The sequence below is a fragment of the Pseudophryne corroboree genome, chromosome 5, assembly GCF_028390025.1.
Source record: "Pseudophryne corroboree isolate aPseCor3 chromosome 5, aPseCor3.hap2, whole genome shotgun sequence".
NCBI lineage: Eukaryota > Metazoa > Chordata > Amphibia > Anura > Myobatrachidae > Pseudophryne > Pseudophryne corroboree.
This window is the reverse complement of record NC_086448.1, coordinates 760,270,122-760,290,922: the sequence shown is the minus strand read 5'-3', so window position 1 is coordinate 760,290,922 and position 20,801 is coordinate 760,270,122. Positions and strand designations below refer to the sequence as shown.

Sequence of the window (20,801 nt, the reverse complement as noted above, 5' to 3'; positions counted from 1 at the left end):
ATCTCAAACAATTGTCCTTTCTAGCGCGGGTGCATTTACTCCTCAGAAGATGCTACGACCAGATTACATCTATTAAACAGGTCTGCTCTGAGATCTGTTCAAGCTCAAGCCAGATTTGTATTTCATACACCAACTTCTTCCTGTGGTTCTTTGACACCAAAAGACTCTGTGACCATCCCCCAGTCTGCCAGTAAACAGCAGGAATATGTTAAGGTTAGTCTGTTACTTCTATTCCTACTGATACTTGTCCTTACCCACAGATGTGTCCTCATGATCCTAGCCTCAATACACCATGCGGCATGAGTGAACAGCATTGAGTGATGTAGTATCTTCTGTACTTGAATATGCGTCTTCATTGCAGTAGGGCAAAATCACTTCACAAGACTGGACTTATTCATTTGATATGTGACAATTGTTCATTGGTGTGCGATCTATACGAAGTGCTGCCTATCAAATGAATCAGTGCGGTCTTGTGAAGCTGTTTTGTCGCATATTGCGATTAAGAGGCAGAAAGATGCTCTGTGCAGGCCTCAAGCTGTTAACACTATACCCAATACTAAAAATAGTTCTGCATTTTAAATTGAGTTATATTGTGTGAAACAAAATTAGGGTAGTACTTAACAGATGACACCCCCCGTAAGTGAGACGCATGTTGTGACAATTAAACAAGGTGTCTTCATTAAAGTATCCCTTAACCATGTTTCTAATAATATTCCTTAAGTGCTTACATGAATACTATGGTTCCGCACTTTGCATCGGTTATAATATATTTCTCTGACGTCCTAGTGGATGCTGGGAACTCCGTAAGGACCATGGGGAATAGCGGCTCCGCAGGAGACTGGGCACAAAAGTAAAGCTTTAGGACTACCTGGTGTGCACTGGCTCCTCCCCCTATGACCCTCCTCCAAGCCTCAGTTAGATTTTTGTGCCCGGTCGAGAAGGGTGCACACTAAGGGCTCTCCTGAGCTTCTTAGTGAAAGTTTAGTTTTAGGTTTTTTATTTTCAGTGAGACCTGCTGGCAACAGGCTCACTGCACTGAGGGACTAAGGGGAGAAGAAGCGAACCTACCTAAGTGGTGGTAGCTTGGGCTTCTTAGGCTACTGGACACCATTAGATCCAGAGGGACCGAACACAGGCCCAGCCTCGGAGCTCGGTCCCAGAGCCGCGCCGCCGGCCCCCTTACAGAGCCAGAAGCAAGAAGAGGTCCGGAAAAATCGGCGGCAGGAGACATCAGTCTTCAACAAGGTAGCGCACAGCACTGCAGCTGTGCGCCATTGTTACTCAGGCACACTTCACACTTCGGTCACTGAGGGTGCAGGGCGCTAGGGGGGGGCGCCCTGAGCAGCAATGTAAACACCTTGGCTGGCATAAATACACCACATATAACCCCCAGGGCTATATGGATGTATTTTAACCCCTGCCAGAACTCACCAAAAAGCGGGAGAAAAGGCAGCCGAGAAGGGGGCGGAGCCTATCTCCTCAGCACACGGGCGCCATTTTCCATCACAGCTCCGCTGGAAGGACGTCTCCCTGACTCTCCCCTGCAGTCCTGCACTACAGAAAAGGGTAAAAAAGAGAGGGGGGCACTAATTTGGCGCAGTTTTGATACTAACAGCAGCAAAAGCACATTTTATAGTGGTATTCCTGTCTATATATAGCGCTCTGGTGTGTGCTGGCATACTCTCCCTCTGTCTCCCCAAAGGGCTAGTGGGGTCCTGTCCTCTATCAGAGCATTCCTTGTGTGTGTGCGGTGTGTCGGTACGATTGTGTCGACATGTTTGAGGAGGAAAATGAGATGGAGGCGGAGCAATTGCCTATTATAGAGTTGTCACCCCCTAGGGAGTCGACACCTGAGTGGATGAGCTTATGGAAGGAATTGCGTGACAGTGTCAGCTCTTTACGACAGACAGTTGACGACATGAGACAGCCGGCTACTCAGCTTGTGCCTGTCCAGGGGTCTCAAATGCCATCAGGGGCTTTAAAACGCCCGTTACCTCAAATGGCAGACACAGACACGGATACTGACTCCAGTGTCGATGATGAGGAGACAAACGTGACTTCCACTAGGGCCACACGTTACATGATTGAAGCAATGAAAAATGTATTGCATATCTCTGATAATACAAGTACCACTAAAAAGGTTATTGGCATCGTACCCTTTCCCGCCAGAGGATAGGGCACGTTGGGAAACACCCCCTAGGGTGGATAAAGCGCTCACACGCTTGTCTAAACAGGTAGCACTACCCTCTCCTGATACGGCCGCCCTAAAGGAACCTGCCGATAGAAAGCAGGAGAATATCCTAAAATGTATATACACTCACACGGGTGTTATACCGCGACCAGCAATCGCCTCAGCCTGGATGTGCGGTGCGGGCGTGGCGTGGTCGGATTCCCTGACTGAAAATATTGATACCCTAGATAGGGACAGTATATTACTGACTATAGAGCATTTGAAAGATGCATTTTTATATATGCGTGATGCACAGAGGGATAGTTGCCGACTGGCATCAAGAGTTAGCGCGCTGTCCATTTCTGCAAGAAGAGGTTTATGGACGCGGCAGTGGTCAGGTGATGCGGATTCTAAAAGGCACATGGAAGTATTGCCTTATAAGGGGGAGGAGTTATTTGGGGTAGGTCTATCAGACCTGGTAGCCACGGCAACTGCTGGAAAATCCACATTTCTCTAACGTCCTAAGTGGATGCTGGGGACTCCGTAAGGACCATGGGGAATAGCGGCTCCGCAGGAGACTGGGCACATCTAAAGAAAACTTTAGGACTATCTGGTGTGCACTGGCTCCTCCCCCTATGACCCCCCTCCAAGCCTCAGTTAGATCTCTGTGCCCGAACGAGAAGGGTGCACACTAGGGGCTCTCCTGAGCTTCTTAGTGAAAGTTTTAGTTTTAGGTTTTTTATTTTCAGTGAGACCTGCTGGCAACAGGCTCACTGCATCGAGGGACTAAGGGGAGAAGAAGCGAACTCACCTGCGTGCAGAGTGGATTGGACATCTTAGGCTACTGGACATTAGCTCCAGAGGGACGATCACAGGCCCAGCCATGGATGGGTCCCAGAGCCGCGCCGCCGGCCCCCTTACAGAGCCAGAAGACAGAAGAGGTCCGGAAAATCGGCGGCAGAAGACATCCTGTCTTCACCAAGGTAGCGCACAGCACTGCAGCTGTGTGCCATTGCTCCTCAGCACACTTCACACTTCGGTCACTGAGGGTGCAGGGCGCTAGGGGGGGGCGCCCTGAGCAGCAATAAAAACACCTTGGCTGGCGAAAATACATCACGTATAGCCCCCAGGGCTATATGGATGAATTTTAACCCCTGCCAGAATCCATAAAAAAGCAGGAGAAAGGCTCCGCCCCTTTTTCGCGGACTTATCTCCTCAGCACACTGGCGCCATTTTCCCTCACAGCTCAGTTGGAGGGAAGCTCCCCTGGCTCTCCCCTGCAGTCACTACACTACAAAAAGGGTTAAAAAAGAGAGGGGGGCACTAATTAGGCGCAGTATTAACAATACAGCAGCTATAAGGGGAAAAACACTTATATAAGGTTATCCCTGTATATATATAGCGCTCTGGTGTGTGCTGGCAAACTCTCCCTCTGTCTCCCCAAAGGGCTAGTGGGGTCCTGTCCTCTATCAGAGCATTCCCTGTGTGTGTGCTGTTTGTCGGTACGTTTGTGTCGACATGTATGAGGAGAAAAATGATTTGGAGACGGAGCAGATTGCCTGTAATAGTGATGTCACCCCCTAGGGCAGGCATTCCCAACCACGGTCCTCAAGGCACACCAACAGTGCAGGTTTTAGTGATATCCAGGCTGCAGCACAGATGGTTAAATCAAAATAACTGAGCTACTAATTAAGTCACCTGTGCTGGAGTCTGGATATCACTAAAACCTGCACTGTTGGTGTGCCTTGAGGACCGTGGTTGGGAATGCCTGCCCTAGGGGGTCGACACCTGAGTGGATGAACTGTTGGAAGGAATTACGTGACAGTGTCAGCTCTGTATAAAAGACAGTGGTTGACATGAGACAGCCGGCTACTCAGCTTGTGCCTGTCCAGACGTCTCATAGGCCGTCAGGGGCTCTAAAGCGCCCGTTACCTCAGATGGCAGATATAGACGCCGACACGGATACTGACTCCAGTGTCGACGGTGAAGAGACAAATGTGACTTCCAGTAGGGCCACACGTTACATGATTGAGGCAATGAAAAATGTTTTACACATTTCTGATAATACGAGTACCACCAAAAAGGGGTATTATGTTCGGTGAGGAAAAACTACCTGTAGTTTTCCTGAATCTGAGAAATTAAATGAGGTGTGTGATGATGCGTGGTTTTCCCCCGATAACAACTGATAATTTCTAAAATGTTATTGGCATTATATCCTTTCCCGCCAGAGGTTAGGGTGCGTTGGGAAACACCCCCTAGGGTGGATAAAGCGCTCACACGCTTGTAAGGGCTCTACCCTCTCCTGAGATGGCCGCCCTTAAGGATCCTGCTGATAGAAAGCAGGAGGGTATCCTAAAATGTATTTACACACATACTGGTGTTATACTGCGACCAGCAATCGCCTCAGCCTGGATGTGCAGTGCTGGGTTGGCGTGGTCGGATTCCCTGACTGAAAATATTGATACCCTAGATAGGGACATTATATTTTTGCCTATAGAGCATTTAAAAGATGCATTTCTATATATGCGTGATGCACAGCGGAATATTTGCCGACTGGCATCAAGTCTAAGTGCGTTGTCCATTTCTACCAGTAGAGGGTTATGGACACGTCAGTGGTCAGGTGATGCGTATTCCAAACGGCATTTGGAAGTATTGCCTTAATAAGGGGAGGAGTTATTTGGGGTCGGTCTTTCAGACCTGGTGGCCACGGCAACAGCTGGGAAATCCACGTTTGTACCCCAGGTCGCCTCTCAACATGAGAAGACGCCGTATTATCAGGCGCAGTCTTTTCGTGGACAAGCGGGCAAAATGTTCCTAATTTCTGCCCCGTGACAGAGGGAGAGAAAAAAGGCTGCAGAAATCAGCCAGTTCCCAGGAACAGAAACCCTCTCCCGCCTCTGCCAAGCCCTCAGTATGACGCTGGGGCTTTACAAGCAGAATCAGGCACGGTGGGGGGCCCGTCTCAATGAATTTCAGCGCGCAGTGGGCTCACTCGCAAGTAGACCCCTGGATCCTTCAGGTGATATCTCAGGGGTACAAATTAGAATTCGAGACGTCTCCCCCTCGCCGTTTTCCTAAAGTCGGCTTTACCGATGTCTCCTTCTGACAGGGAGACAGTTTTGGAAGCCATTCACAAGCTGTATTCCCAGCAGGTGATAATCAAGGTACCCCTCCTGCAACAGGGAACGGGGTATTATTCCACACTGTTGTGGTACCGAAGCCGGACGGCTCGGTGAGACCGATTCTAAATCTAAAATCTTTGAACACTTACATACAGAGGTTCAAATTCAAGATTGAGTCACTCAGAGCAGTGATTGCGAACCTGGAAGAAGGGGACTACATGATGTCTCGGGACATCAAGGATGCTTACCTTCATGTCAAAATTTACCCTTCTCACCAAGGGTACCTCAGGTTTATGGTACAGAACTGTCACTATCAGTTCAGACGCTGCCGTATGGATGGTCCACGGCACCCCGGGTCTTTACCAAGGTAATGGCCGAAATGATGATATTCCTTCGAAGGAAGGGAATTTTAGTTATCCCTTACTTGGACGATTCCCTGATAAGGGTAAGATCCAGGGAACAGTTGGAGGTCGGTGTAGCACTATCTCAGGTAGTGTTGCGGCAGCACGATTTGATTCTCAATATTCCAAAATCGCAGCTGGTTCCGACGACTTGTCTTCTGTTCCTAGGGATGATCCTGGACACAGTCCAGAAAAAGGTGTTTCTCCCGGAGGGGAAAGACAGGGAGTTATCCGAGCTAGTCAGGAACCTCCTAAAACCGAGCCAAGTCTCAGTGCATCAATGCACAAGGGTTCTGGGTAAAATGGTGGCTTCCTACGAAGCAATCCCATTCGGCAGATTCCACGCAAGAACTTTCCAGTGGGACCTGCTGGACAAATGGTCCGGGTCGCATCTTCAGATGCATCAGCGGATAACCCTGTCACCAAGGACAAGGGTGTCCCTCCTGTGGTGGTTGCAGAGTGCTCATCTTCTAGAGGGCCGCAGATTCGGCATTCAGGACTGGGTCCTGGTGACCACAGATGCCAGCCTGCGAGGCTGGGGAGCAGTCACACAGGGAAGGAATATCCAGGGCTTATGGTCAAGCCTGGAGACATCACTTCACATAAATATCCTGAAGCTAAGGGCCATTTACAATGCTCTAAGCTTAGCAAGACCTCTGCTTCAAGGTCAGCCGGTGTTGATCCAGTCGGACAACATCACGGCAGTCACCCACGTAAACAGACAGGGTGGCACAAGAAGCAGGAGGGCAATGGCAGAAGCTGCAAGGATTCTTCGCTGGGCGGAAAATCATGTGATAGCACTGTCAGCAGTATTCATTCCGGGAGTGGACAACTGGGAAGCAGACTTCCTCAGCACGACCTCCACCCGGGAGAGTGGGGACTTCACCCAGAAGTCTTCCACATGATTATAAACCGTTGGGAAAAACTCGACAGGTATTGCGCCAGGTCAAGGGACCCTCAGGCAATAGCTGTAGACGCTCTGGTAACACCGTGGGTGTACCAGTCAGTGTATGTGTTCCCTCCTCTGCCTCTCATACCCAAGGTACTGAGATTGATAAGATGGAGAGGAGTAAGCACTATATTCGTGGCTCCGGATTGGCCAAGAAGGACTTGGTAACCGGAACTTCAAGAGATGCTCACGGAGGATCCTTGGCCTCTACCTCTAAGAAGGGACCTGCTCCAACAAGGACCCTGTCTGTTCCAAGACTTACCGCGGCTCCGTTTGACGGCATGGCGGTTGAACGCCGGATCCTGAAGGAAAAAAGGCATTCCGGATGAAGTCATCCCTATCCTGATCAAAGCCAGGAAGGATGTAACCGCAAAACCTTATCACCGCATTTGGCGAAAATATGTTGCGTGGTGTGAGGCCAGTAAGGCCCGACGGAGGAAATTCAACTGGGTCGATTCCTACATTTCCTGCAAACAGGAGTGTCTATGGGCCTGAAATTGGGGTCCATTAAGGTTCAAATTTCGGCCCTGTCAATTTTCTTCCAAAAAGAACTAGCTTCAGTCCCTGAAGTTCAGACGTTTGTAAAAGGGGTACTGCATATACAGCCTCCTTTTGTGCCTCCAGTGGCACTTTGGGATCTCAATGTAGTTTTTTGGGTTCCAAAAGTCACATTGGTTTGAACCACTTAAATCTGTGGAGTTAAAATATCTCACATGGAAAGTGGTCATGCTGTTGGCCCTGGCCTGGGCCAGGCGCGTGTCAGAATTGGCGGGCTTTATCCTGTAAAAGCCCTTATCTGATCTTCCATTCAGACAGGGCAGAATTGAGGACTCGTCCTCATTTTCTCCCTAAGGTGGTTTCAGTGTTTCATCTGAACCAACCTATTGTGGTACCTGCGGCTACTAGTGACTTGGAGGACTCCAAGTTGTTGGACGTAGTCAGGGCCTTGAAAATATATGTTTCCAGGACGGCTGGAGTCAGGAAATCTGACTCGCTGTTTATCCTGTATGCACCCAACAAGCTGGGTGCTCCTGTTTCTAAGCAGACTATTGCTCGTTGGATTTGTAGTACAATTCAGCTTGCACATTCTCTGGCAGGCCTGCCACAGCCAAAATCTGTAAAAACCCATTCCACAAGGAAGGTGGGCTCATCTTGGGTGGCTGCCCGAGGGGTCTCGGCGTTACAACTTTGCCGAGCAGCTACTTGGTCAGGGGCAAACACGTTTGCTAAATTCTACAAATTTGATACCCTGGCTGAGGAGGACCTGGAGTTCTCTCATTCGGTGCTGCAGAGTCATCCGCACTCTCCCGCCCGTTTGGGAGCTTTGGTATAATCCCCATGGTCCTTACGGAGTTCCCAGCATCCACTAGGACGTCAGAGAAAATAAGAATTTACTTACCGATAATTCTATTTCTCGTAGTCCGTAGTGGATGCTGGGCGCCCATCCCAAGTGCGGATTGTCTGCAATACTTGTACATAGTTATTGTTACAAAAATCGGGTTATTATTGTTGTGAGCCATCTTTCCAGAGGCTCTTCTGTTATCATGCTGTTAACTGGGTTCAGATCACAGGTTATACGGTGTGATTGGTGTGGCTGGTATGAGTCTTACCCGGGATTCAAAATCCTTCCTTATTGTGTACGCTCGTCCGGGCACAGTATCCTAACTGAGGCTTGGAGGAGGGTCATAGGGGGAGGAGCCAGTGCACACCAGGTAGTCCTAAAGCTTTACTTTTGTGCCCAGTCTCCTGCGGAGCCGCTATTCCCCATGGTCCTTACGGAGTTCCCAGCATCCACTACGGACTACGAGAAATAGAATTATCGGTAAGTAAATTCTTATTTTTTTTCTCTGACGTCCTAGTGGATGCTGGGAACTCCGTAAGGACCATGGGGTATAGACGGGCTCCGAAGGAGACTGGGCACTCTAAAGAAAAGATTAGGTACTATCTGGTGTGCACTGGCTCCTCCCTCTATCCCCCTCCTCCAGACCTCAGTTAGAATCTGTGCCCGGCCAGAGCTGGGTGCTCCTAGTGGGCTCTCCTGAGCTTACTAGTAAAGAAAGTATTTATTTTGTTTTTTATTTTCAGTGAGCTTCTGCTGGCAACAGACTCACTGCTACGTGGGACTAAGGGGAGAGAAGCAAACCTACCTGCTTGCAGCTAGCTTGTGCTTCTTAGGCTACTGGACACCATTAGCTCCAGAGGGTTCGAACACAGGCACCTGTCCTCGATCGTCCGTTCCCGGAGCCGCGCCGCCATCCCCCTCGCAGAGCCAGAAGAACAGAAGCTTGAAGACGACGAAATCGGCGGCTGAAGACTCCTGTCTTCATTAAGGTAGCGCACAGCACCGCAGCTGTGCGCCATTGCTCCCAGCACACTTACACACTCCGGTCACTGTAGGGTGCAGGGCGCTGGGGGGGGGCGCCCTGGGCTGCAATTGAAGTACCTTTTGGCATAAAAATACATATATACAGTCTGGCACTGTATATATGTAAAAACCCCCGCCATTTTTTCACACAGAAAGCGGGACAGAAGCCCGCCACTGAGGGGCCGGATCCTTCTTCCTCAGCACACCAGCGCCATTTTCTCTTCACAGCTCCGCTGGAAGCAGCTCCCCAGGCTCTCCCCTGCAGTATCCAGGTACAAGACGGGTTAAAAAGAGAGGGGGGGCACATAAATTTAGGCGCAAATAAGACATATAAAGCAGCTATTGGGTAAATCACTTATTATCAGTGAGAATCCCTGTGTTATATAGCGCTGTGGTGTGTGCTGGCATACTCTCTCTCTGTCTCCCCAAAGGACTTTGTGGGGTCCTGTCCTCAGTCTGAGCATTCCCTGTGTGTGTGCGGTGTGTCGGTACGGCTGTGTCGACATGTTTGATGAGGAAGGTTACGTGGAGGCGGAGCAAGGGCAGATAAGTGTGGTGTCGCCCCCGTCGGGGCCGACACCTGATTGGATGGATATGTGGAAGGTCTTAAATGACAATGTAAACTCCTTACATAAAAGGTTTGATGACGCTGTAGCCTTGGGACAGCCGGGGTCTCAGCCCGCGCCTGCCCAGGCGACTCAGAAACCGTCGGGGGCTCATAAACGCCCTCTGTCTCAGATGGTTGACACAGATGTCGACACGGAGTCCGACTCCAGTGTCGACGATGGTGAGGCACATTTACAGTCTAAAATGACCAAGGCCATCCGATACATGATTATTGCAATGAAAGATGTATTACACATTTCTGAGATTAACCCTGTTAATACCAAGAGGGTTTATATGTTTGGGGAGAAAAAGCAGCCAGTGACTTTTCCCCCATCTGATAAATTAAATGAATAGTGTGAAGAAGCGTGGAGTTCCCCTGATAAGAAATTAGTAATTTCTAAGAGGTTACTGATGGCGTACCCTTTCCCGCCAACGGACAGGTTACGTTGGGAAACATCCCCTAGGGTGGACAAGGCACTGACACGCTTATCTAAAAAGGTGGCCCTGCCGTCTCAGGATACGGCCGCCCTAAAGGAGCCTGCGGATAGAAAGCAGGAAGCTATCCTGAAGTCAGTGTATACACACTCTGGTACTCTACTGAGACCTGCTATTGCTTCAGCCTGGATGTGTAGTGCTGTAGCAGCGTGGACAGATACTCTGTTAGACGACATAGATTCCCTCGACAGAGATACTGTTTTGCTAACCCTGGGCCATATCAAAGACGTCGTCTTATATATGCGGGATGCTCAGAGGGACATTTGCCTGCTGGGCTCTAGAATTAATGCTATGTCCATTTCTGCCAGGAGGGTCTTATGGACTCGGCAATGGACAGGAGATGCTGATTCTAAAAAACACATGGAGGTTTTGCCTTATAAGGGTGAGGAATTGTTTGGGGACGGTCTGTCGGACCTCGTGTCTACAGCGACAGCTGGAAAGTCGACTTTCTTGCCTCAGGTTTCCTCACAGCCTAAGAAAGCACCGTATTATTAAATGCAGTCCTTTCGTTCCCAAAAAGGCAAGAGGGTCAGGGGCGCATCCTTTCTTGCCAGAGGCAGGGGTAGAGGTAATAAGCTGCACCATGCAGCCAGTTCCCAGGAACAAAAGTCCTCCCCTGCTTCCACTAAGTCCACCGCATGACGTTGGGGCTCCACAGGCGGAGCCAGGTGCGGTGGGGGCGCAAGCCTGGAAGAGGGGGATTTTATGGTGTCGCTGGACATCAAAGATGCTTACTTGCATGTCCCCATTTACCCACCTCACCAGGAGTACCTCAGGTTTGTGGTACAGGACTGTCATTACCAGTTCCAGACGTTGCCGTTTGGCCTGTCCACGGCACTGAGAATATTTACCAAGGTAATGGCCGAAATGATGATACTCCTTCGGCAGAAGGGAGTTATAATTATCCCGTACTTGGACGATCTCCTCATAAAGGCGAGGTCCAGGGAGCAGTTGTTGATCAGCGTAGCACTCTCTCAGGAAGTGTTGCAACAGCACGGCTGGATTCTGAATGTTCCAAAGTCGCAGCTGATTCCTACGACGCGTCTGCTTTTCCTGGGCATGATTCTGGACACAGAACAGAAGAAGGTGTTTCTCCCGGTGGAGAAGGCCCAGGACTTAGCATCTCTGGTCAGGGACCTCCTGAAACCAAAACAGGTATCGGTGCATCACTGCACGCGAGTCCTGGGAAAGATGGTGGCTTCATACGAAGCCATTCCCTTCGGCAGGTTCCATGCGAGGATCTTTCAGTGCGATCTGTTGGACAAGTGGTCCGGATCGCATCTTCAGATGCATCGGCTGATCACCCTGTCCCCAAGGGCCAGGGTGTCTCTTCTGTGGTGGCTGCAGAGTGCTCACCTTCTCGAGGGCCGCAGGTTCGGCATACAGGACTGGGTCCTGGTGACCACGGATGCAAGCCTCCGAGGGTGGGGGGCAGTCACTCAGGGAAGAAACTTCCAAGGGCTGTGGTCAAGTCTGGAGACTTCTCTACACATATACTGGAACTAGGGCCATTTACAACGCCCTGAGTCAAGCAGAGCCTCTGCTTCGAAACCGGCCAGTACTGATTCAGTCAGACAACATCACGGCGGTCGCCCATGTAAACCGCCAGGGCGGCACAAGAAGCAGGATGGCAATGGCGGAAGCCACAAAGATTCTTCGGTGGGCGGAGAATCACGTGCAAGCACTGTCAGCAGTGTTCATTTCGGGAGTGGACAACTGGGAAGCAGACTTCCTCAGCAGACACGACCTCCACCCGGGAGAGTGGGGCTTCATCAAGAAGTCTTCACACAGATCGCAAAGCGATGGGAACTGCCACAGGTGGACATGATGGCGTCCCGCCTCAACAAAAAGCTAAAAAGATATTGCGCCAGGTCAAGGGACCCTCAGGCGATAGCTGTGGACGCCCTAGTGACACCGTGGGTGTACCAGTCGGTATATGTGTTTCCTCCTCTTCCTCTCATACCCAAGGTACTGAGAATAGTAAGAAAGAGAGGAATAAGAACAATACTCATTGTTCCGGATTGGCCAAGAAGGACTTGGTACCCGGAACTGCAAGAAATGCGCACAGAGGACCCATGGCCTCTGCCTCTCAGACAGGACCTGCTGCAACAAGGGCCCTGTCTGTTCCAAGACTTACCGCGGCTGCGTTTGACGGCATGGCGGTTGAACGCCGGATCCTAGCTGAAAAAGGCATTCCGGATGAAGTTATTCCTACGCTGATAAAGGCTAGGAAAGACGTGACAGCAAAGCATTATCACCGTATATGGCGAAAATATGTTGCTTGTTGTGAGGCCAGGAAGGCCCCTACAGAGGAATTCCAGCTGGGTCGATTCCTGCACTTCCTACAGCCAGGGGTGACTATGGGCCTAAAATTGGGGTCCATAAAGGTCCAGATTTCGGCCCTATCCATTTTCTTTCAAATAGAACTGGCTTCACTGCCTGAGGTTCAGACGTTTGTTAAGGGAGTGCTGCATATTCATCCCCCTTTTGTGCCACCAGTGGCACCCTGGGATCTTAACGTTGTGTTGGATTTCCTGAAATCCCACTGGTTTGAGCCACTTAAGACCGTGGAACTAAAGTATCTCACGTGGAAAGTGGTCATGCTGTTGGCCTTAGCATCGGCTAGGCGTGTGTCGGAATTGGCGGCTTTGTCATGTAAAAGCCCATATCTGATCTTCCATATGGACAGGGCAGAATTGAGGACTCGTCCCCAATTTCTCCCAAAGGTGGTATCATCGTTTCATTTGAACCAACCTATTGTGGTGCCTGCGGCTACTCGGGACTTGGAGGACTCCAAGTTGCTGGACGTAGTCAGGGCTTTGAAAATATATGTTTCCAGAACGGCTGGAGTCAGGAAGACTGACTCGCTGTTTATCCTGCATGCACCCAACAAGCTGGGTGCTCCTGCTTCAAAGCAAACTATTGCTCGCTGGATCTGTAGCACGATTCAGCTGGCTCATTCTGCGGCTGGATTACCGCATCCAAAATCAGTAAAAGCCCATTCCACAAGGAAGGTGGGCTCTTCTTGGGCGGCTGCCCGAGGGGTCTCGGCTTTACAGCTTTGCCGAGCGGCTACTTGGTCGGGTTCAAACACCTTTGCAAAGTTCTACAAGTTTGATACCCTGGCTGAGGAGGACCTTGTGTTTGCTCATTCGGTGCTGCAGAGTCATCCGCACTCTCCCGCCCGTTTGGGAGCTTTGGTATAATCCCCATGGTCCTTACGGAGTTCCCAGCATCCACTAGGACGTCAGAGAAAATAAGAATTTACTCACCGGTAATTCTATTTCTCGTAGTCCGTAGTGGATGCTGGGCGCCCGTCCCAAGTGCGGACTTTCTGCAATACGTGTATATAGTTATTGCTTAAATAAGGGTTATTGCTATGAGCCATCCGTTGAGTGAGGCTCAGTTGTTGTTCATACTGTTAACTGGGTAAGGTTATCACAAGTTGTACGGTGTGATTGGTGTGGCTGGTATGAGTCTTACCCTGGATTCCAAAAATCCTTTCCTTGTAATGTCAGCTCTTCCGGGCACAGTTTCCCTAACTGAGGTCTGGAGGAGGGGCATAGAGGGAGGAGCCAGTGCACACCAGATAGTACCTAATCTTTTCTTTAGAGTGCCCAGTCTCCTGCGGAGCCCGTCTATTCCCCATGGTCCTTACGGAGTTCCCAGCATCCACTACGGACTACGAGAAATAGAATTACCGGTAAGTAAATTCTTATTATTCTGGTCTTTACTTAGTTCATCTTAGTGCCGCAACGGTGAGCCCCATTTACACGGCTTCTTTTCCTAAATGTAGCCAGGAGTCTGCTGTAGAGATGCCGTTTCGATTTTTTCCTATTGCCACAGTCTGCTCAGGTTGAGGGTGGGACTGGGGTTGGTCACTGCCGCAACAGGTAGTGACTGCAGACCCCATGCTGTTGGCATATTGGGGGAAAAGTCTAACAGCAGTCACAGGACCACACACTGGAGGCTTGGCTGCAGGTAAGTGACTCCTATCCCCACTGGATGGTTGCCAGTAGAATATTTGTTCTGTTTGTGTTATCACCTAGATTTCTGTAGGGATTTTGTCATTTTAGTTTCGTGCTCTCTTCCATTGTTTGGGCTTTACAGCTTTCCCTCTTCTCCTGATCAGTCATGTCAGGTAACGGGAGAGTTGTCCCAGAGTGAAGTCTGGCAGGGTAACACTGGTTATGTTTTTTACATGTTCTAAATTCCAATTTCCAGTCAGGTGCAGACGCTCTATGCACAGCATGTGAGGCTGACAGCTGCTTAATATGCAAACTCTCTATGGCACAGCTTGCAGATATGTCCTCATGCGCCTATTCATTTACACCATATGGTGTGAGATGCCTGACGTGACCCATGGGTAGTAATTCTTGTGCTGCATTCTTTTCCCTTTACTGTGATTTCTCTACATCCTAGGGGATACTGGGAATCCATTTAGTACCATAGGGTATAGACGGTCCACTAGGAGCCTTGGGCACTTTAAGAATTTGATCATGTGCGCTGGCTCCTCCCTCTATGCTCCTCCTACCAGACTCAGTTTAGAAGATGTGCCCGGAGGAGCTGGTCACGTTTCTGAAAGCTCCTGAAGAGTTTTTTGCATTTATTTTATATGTTTGTTATTTTCAGGCAGGACTGGATGGCACCAGCCTGCCTGCTTCGTGGGACTTAGGGGGGGGGAACAGCCCAACCTCCTTGAAGGGTTAATGGTCCCATTCCACGCTGACAGGACACTAGCTCCTGAGGGTACTATTCGCAAGCCCCACCACGGCTAGCGTACACTCCCGCAGCATGCCACCACCCCTAACAGAGCCAGTAGAAAGAAGAGTGGTGAGTAGTAAGCTGGCGTCCCGGTTAGCGGGTTGACGGCCGTTATGGCGGCATCAGGGTGCGGAGACGCACGGCTACTACATGGGGTGGCTGGGTCGCCAGACGCACCGCTTCTGAGGGGGCGAACTGTGTCTCGGCACACTATATGTGTACACAGTACCCAAACTGGCATTACAGACTTAAAAGAGGGTTGACTCCATAGATTTACCTCAGCCAGTTGAAAAAAGAGCGTGAAGACCACATGCCATTGAAGGGGCGGGGCTTCACTATGAGCGGATCCAGCAGCTCACCAGCGTTATTTTCCCTCTGCAGCTGACACAGACTCTGACTGACAGGGACGTGCAGCTCCTCCAGGGAGACTCCAGATTACCTCAGCGGTACCAGGGGGTCATAGCAGGGGGGAGCGATTATTAGTGTACTGAGTCCCTAATCTAGGTACTTAGTTTGCGACCCAGCTAAGCTTGGCATTAGCGGTAAGGGCGCCGTGTGCTGGCTCCATACACTCTCTGTGTCTCCCTGGAAGGGCTCTTTGTGGGTTAATTGTGCATTTAACCTTTACCTGTGTGTGTGTGTGTGTGTGTGTGTGTGTGTGTGTGTGTGTGTGTGTGCTGTCACTGTTACAGTTTGTCAGGCAAAGAGTGTGTTTCATTTAAGGCACAGTGTTCCTCTTCTCTAGGGGATTCACTAGTGTGTACTCAGTGTAGTGTACCTTCCCAAGCTAACGGGGCAGAGCCAGCGTTGCTGGACTCCATTAGGGGAATGATTTCCAACTTTCTACTAAATTGTACCGCAATGAGAAAGAGACGCAATACTTAAGACAATCGATGACTGAGTCTATGAAAAGAGACTCAGTCCCCAAACCAGCTTCTCAGTCCCCTGCCATTTGTCTGCAAAAAACGCACTTTGGCCCATATCCTGCAGTCTGACTTGGATGATGAGGAGTCAGAAATGGAGGAGGGTGAGGCAGACTCAGAGATGGAGGAGGGTACTCTGTCACAATAAGAGGCTCTCAGAGAAGTTCTGCATATCCCTGATAAGGTGACAGAGGAGAGCGAGGAATCTTATTTTAATATAAAAGAAATCCTCAGCCACTTTTCCTGTGTCAAAGGAACTAAATACCCTGTTCGAAGAACCGTGGGTTAATCCTGATAAGAAATTTCAAATCCCTAAAAGGTTGCTATCATCTTTTCCTTTTCCTCTAGAGGATAGGAAAAAATGGGAGAATCCACTGATAGTGGATGCATCAGTATCCAGGCTGTCACAGAAAATTGTTTTGCCTGTCCTGGGTGCAGCCTCTCTGAAAGATGCAGCTGATCGTAAAATTGAGACCACACTCAAATCCTTGTATACAGCTGCTGGGGTGGCCCAGAGACCCACTATAGCATGTGGGGGGATTACAAGAGCCATTGCCAAATGGTCGGGTAACCTAATTGAGGGGTTACACACTTTATCTCAAGGGGAGATTATTTTAATCCTGCAACATATACAGGACTCTGCAAACTTTATGGTGGAAGCCATAAAAGAAATAGGCTTGCTTAATGCATGCACCACAGCTATGGCAGTGTCAGCACACAGGGGGTTATGGCTACGCCAATGCACTACTGACGCGGGACTCAGGGAAAGGAGTGGAAGGCCTACTCTTCACAGGAGAGGCCTTATTTGAAGATGAACTAGACAAATGGATCTCCAGAGCTACTGCGGGTAAGTCCACATATCTTCCTTCTGCAGCTCCCCCAGCTAGGAAGGCTTACTCAGGTCCCAATTTACAGTCCTTTTGACGGCCAAGTTAAGGGGCAAACCCAGAGGTTCTTCTACAGCCACCAGAGGGTCTAGAGGTAAACCACACAAACCAGCAACTGCCGGTTCACAGGAACAGGGCTCCAGCGCTGCTTCCTCAAAACCTTCAGCATGACGGTGGACCACTATATGCCTGGAAGGCTGGCAGGTGGGAGCCCGACTAAAATTCTTCAGTCACAACTGGGCTAGTTTGTGCCAGGATCCCTGGGTCATAGATCTTATTTACCAGGGCTACAGACTGAAGTTCCAGGAGCTCCCACCTCACAGATTCTTAAAATCAAGCTTATCAGTTTCACAAGAGGCAAGTAGAACTTTACAGGACGCCATTCAAAATCTGGTACAGACTCGGGTCATTGTTCTATTTCCACCTCCTCTGCAAAAAGAGGGGTATTGGGGGTCATTCAGAGTTGATCGCTAGTGAAAAATGTTTGCAGCGATTAAGTGAAAAAGCGGCACTTTGGCACGTGCGGCGCAGTGCGCTCGCGCAACGTACTATCACAACGGGCAATGTGTTTTTACACAAGGTCTAGCAACGCTTTTCAGTCGCAATGGCAGCCACAGAGTGATTGACAGGAAAGGAGCGTTTATTGGTGTCAACTGACCGTTTTCAGGGAGTGTTCGAAAAAACGCAGGCGTGCCAGGAAAAACGCAGGTGTGGCTGGCCGAACACAGGGCGTGTTTGTGAGGTCAAATCCGGAACTGTATGGTCTGAAGTGATCGCAAGCGCTGAGTAGGTCTGAAGCTACTCAGAAACTGCACAATATTTTTTTTGTAGCCGCTCTGCGATCCTTTCGTTCGCACTTCTGCTAAGATACACTCCCAGAGGGCGGTGGCTTAGCGTTTGCACGGCTGCTAAAAACTGCTAGCGAGCGATCAACTCTGAATGACCCCCATTATTCCAACTTGTTTGTAGTACCGAAACCGGATGGTTCGGTAAAACAGATTCTGAACCTCAAGTCGTTGAACCCGTACTTACGAGTGTTCAAATTCAGGATGGAGTCTCTGAGAGCGATGATCTTGGGTTGGAGGAGGGGGAATTCCTAGTGTCTCTGGATATCAAGGATGCGTACCTTCACGTTCCGATCTGGCCGCCACATCAGACTTATCTACAGTTGGAATTTATAAAGATCTTTTTATTAAAAGACACACATAAAAATAAGATATGCAATTTATACCACCGGCCGGTTAATATACTTTTACAGTAATCACTTCACATATGAAATGAGTGTAACATATATTGTAACAAGTTACTCTGTATCCACTTAAAATTTCTTTCCAACACCTATTGTAAAAATGTAGCTTATCCGATATTTGTTAGAGCTAAATAATGCATACAGTATTCTTTCCTGTGGAATTATGCGACAGTTACTTTTGGTGCAGAATTGATAAAAATAAGGTTTATTCCTCACTTGAGCTGTAAATTTATGTGCTGTCCCATTTATATAGCCACAGTTCTTTAATAATATGAGCCAATGCTCACTCTAAAAATGTGTCTGGCCAGACAACTATATTGTGCGGTCTCACCACTCCTGTATATGGATTGTTTCACCCAAGGGATCCTCCCCGGCTGCTGGTGCTTTTAACCTTATCTTGCAGTCATCTCTGGGGGATCGTAGAAAGAGGTGAAGAATTCCAATTTAAGAGCTGTTGGAGCGTTCGTAGTAATTATCGAGACCTCCGGATAGTGGTATATGTAGCAATTTTAGATGAGTAATTGACGCGTTTCCCCGCCTCCCTCCGGACTCAGCGGCTTCATCAGAATAAGTGTGGTATCTCCTCTCTCCGTATTTAAGCTGTGCGCTCAATCGTTAGCCCGCCCATCATGCTGACGTTTTAAGTCTCTTGGGCGTTTCAGACCTCATTCTGGCTATGAGGCGCAAATCGGCTTTCAGGTGTGTAGTGACTTTCTGCACTTCTCATGATTGCAAGCCCACATCTGCAGTCAATCATTCATTAGCTGTATCCTCAGCACAATACAAGTGCCTAGCAACTTAGTACAGAGTTTCATGTACGGCTCTCAGATAATTATCATTCTATCTACATTCGAAAAGAATTATAATTATTACCTTATGGACAATCAAGGAGAGTAACCTTCACTTCAAAAACCACACTAGTAGCTAAATATCACTACAGTGTCCAAATGACAGTAAATATGCCATTTACATTTTTACATATATATATATATATATATATATATATATATATATATATATATATATACATATGTGCATCCGCACACATATATATATACATTTCTATATATCCTTAGGAGACATGTCAAGAAGAATATATATAATAAAGATAAAAGTAACAATAAAAATAAAAATAAAGATAAATATAAAAATAGTGCAACTTAGCACACATAAAATATCTAATCAATCAATTCAGGTGTAAATATATATGCATGCATACCCATACATGGACACATGCATACACATATATATATGCATGCATATATATACATGCACTCACACACATATACATAGGACAGCACATAAATTTACAGCTCAAGTGAGGAATAAACCTTATTTTTATCAATTCTGCACCAAAAGTGACTGTCACATAATTCCACAGGAAAGAATACTGTGTGCACTATTTAGCTCTAATAAATATCGGATAAGCTACATTTTTACAATAGGTGTTGGAAAGAAATTTTAAGTGGATACAGAGTAACTTGTTACAATATATGTTACACTCATTTCATATGTGAAGTGATTACTGTAAAAGTATATTAACCGGCCGGTGGTATAAATTGCATATCTTATTTTTATGTGTGTCTTTTAATAAAAAGATCTTTATAAATTCTAATCCATGTGCGCTGTAACATTAGTTCTTTTTTTGCTTGTCTTGATTTTTTAAATCTAAAAGGGGTGAGTAGCCCCATGTTACTGGCAGCATATTGATTGGAGTGACAGAGCGCTAGATTCAGTATTGTTTGTTTGGTATTGTTTTCTACTCAAATCGGGCAGCTTGTCACAGTTGTGTGTATATATATTTTTGGGAGACATGTCATCGTTAAGGTGTATATCTGAAAGGATGGAAAGGAGAAATTCATACCTCAAGGGTACTGGATCAATAGAAACACACAATTCCAAAACAGAAGGAACTGATATGCATAGACTCTTCAACACGTTGGAAGATCTATGTATATCAGAGACTAAACATTGGTGGGACCAAATTAGTCTGCAGAAATATCTTGATCAGAACCTGATCCCTAGAGGTTTAAGGATTTTAAAAACTTCCACATTTAAAAATGATTTAGAATTTACAAAAAATTGGAACGAAACATTAGAAATTTGTTCCAAACAACTTATGAGATTATTAATAAAATATAGAGAGGAGAAGGTTAGGAGTATTCAGGAAGAAATAGAGAGTCTACACACACAGTTGAAGAAATTTGAAGGCAGTGCAGAATTTAAGGAAAGAGACATAAGGGTCAATAAAAAGATAGAGGATTTTGAAAAAAGTCTAATTGAAAGGAAAGAAAACAAACTTGATAGAGATATGCAGGACTATGACAAGGGAGAGGTATACAGTTACAGAGGTGGAGGCAACAGAGGTCCGATGAATAATAAGGGACGATCACAGCAGAATAATTATTACTCTAATTATCAACATCGAGAGTTTAGGAAAAGAAAGAATTCCTATAAAGGGAGGAATGATCTTCCCCAAGAAAATTCCCCCCACTATAACCCAAGACAGAGAGGTCCCAAAATTCAATTCCATCAAGGACGTAATATATATCAAATACCAGTGAGGAATAGATTTGAGACATTGGAGGATTACCACTCTCCAAGAAACAATAGAGCTAGAGGACGGTTTTATAGTGGTCCCTCATAGACTGAGGAGGAATGGGAGGCCTCACCACAGACCTCACATTTTTTAGGGAAACGCCAACCCTTAAAGCATGGGTCTTCAACCTGCGACCCTCCAGCTGCTGTGGAACTACACATCCCAGCATGCCTTGCCTCAGTTTTAGCATACCTTAATAGCAAAACTGTGGCAGGGCATGCTGGGATGTGTAGTTTCACAGCAGCTGGAGGGCCACAGGATGAAGACCCAT

At 47.9% G+C, this 20,801-nt stretch overlaps 1 protein-coding gene across 2 annotated transcripts in view; it reads left to right on the top strand.

Annotated features, from left to right (window-relative positions):
- FBXO43 (F-box protein 43) overlaps positions 1–20,801 on the top strand; it is a 233,812-nt gene that overhangs the window by 180,399 nt on the left and 32,612 nt on the right. For both annotated transcript variants that reach the window (XM_063924196.1, XM_063924197.1), the window contains exon 4: positions 25–213. In XM_063924196.1, coding sequence (XP_063780266.1) covers positions 25–213 — 189 coding nt within the window. The remainder of the gene's footprint in view (positions 1–24; positions 214–20,801) is intronic.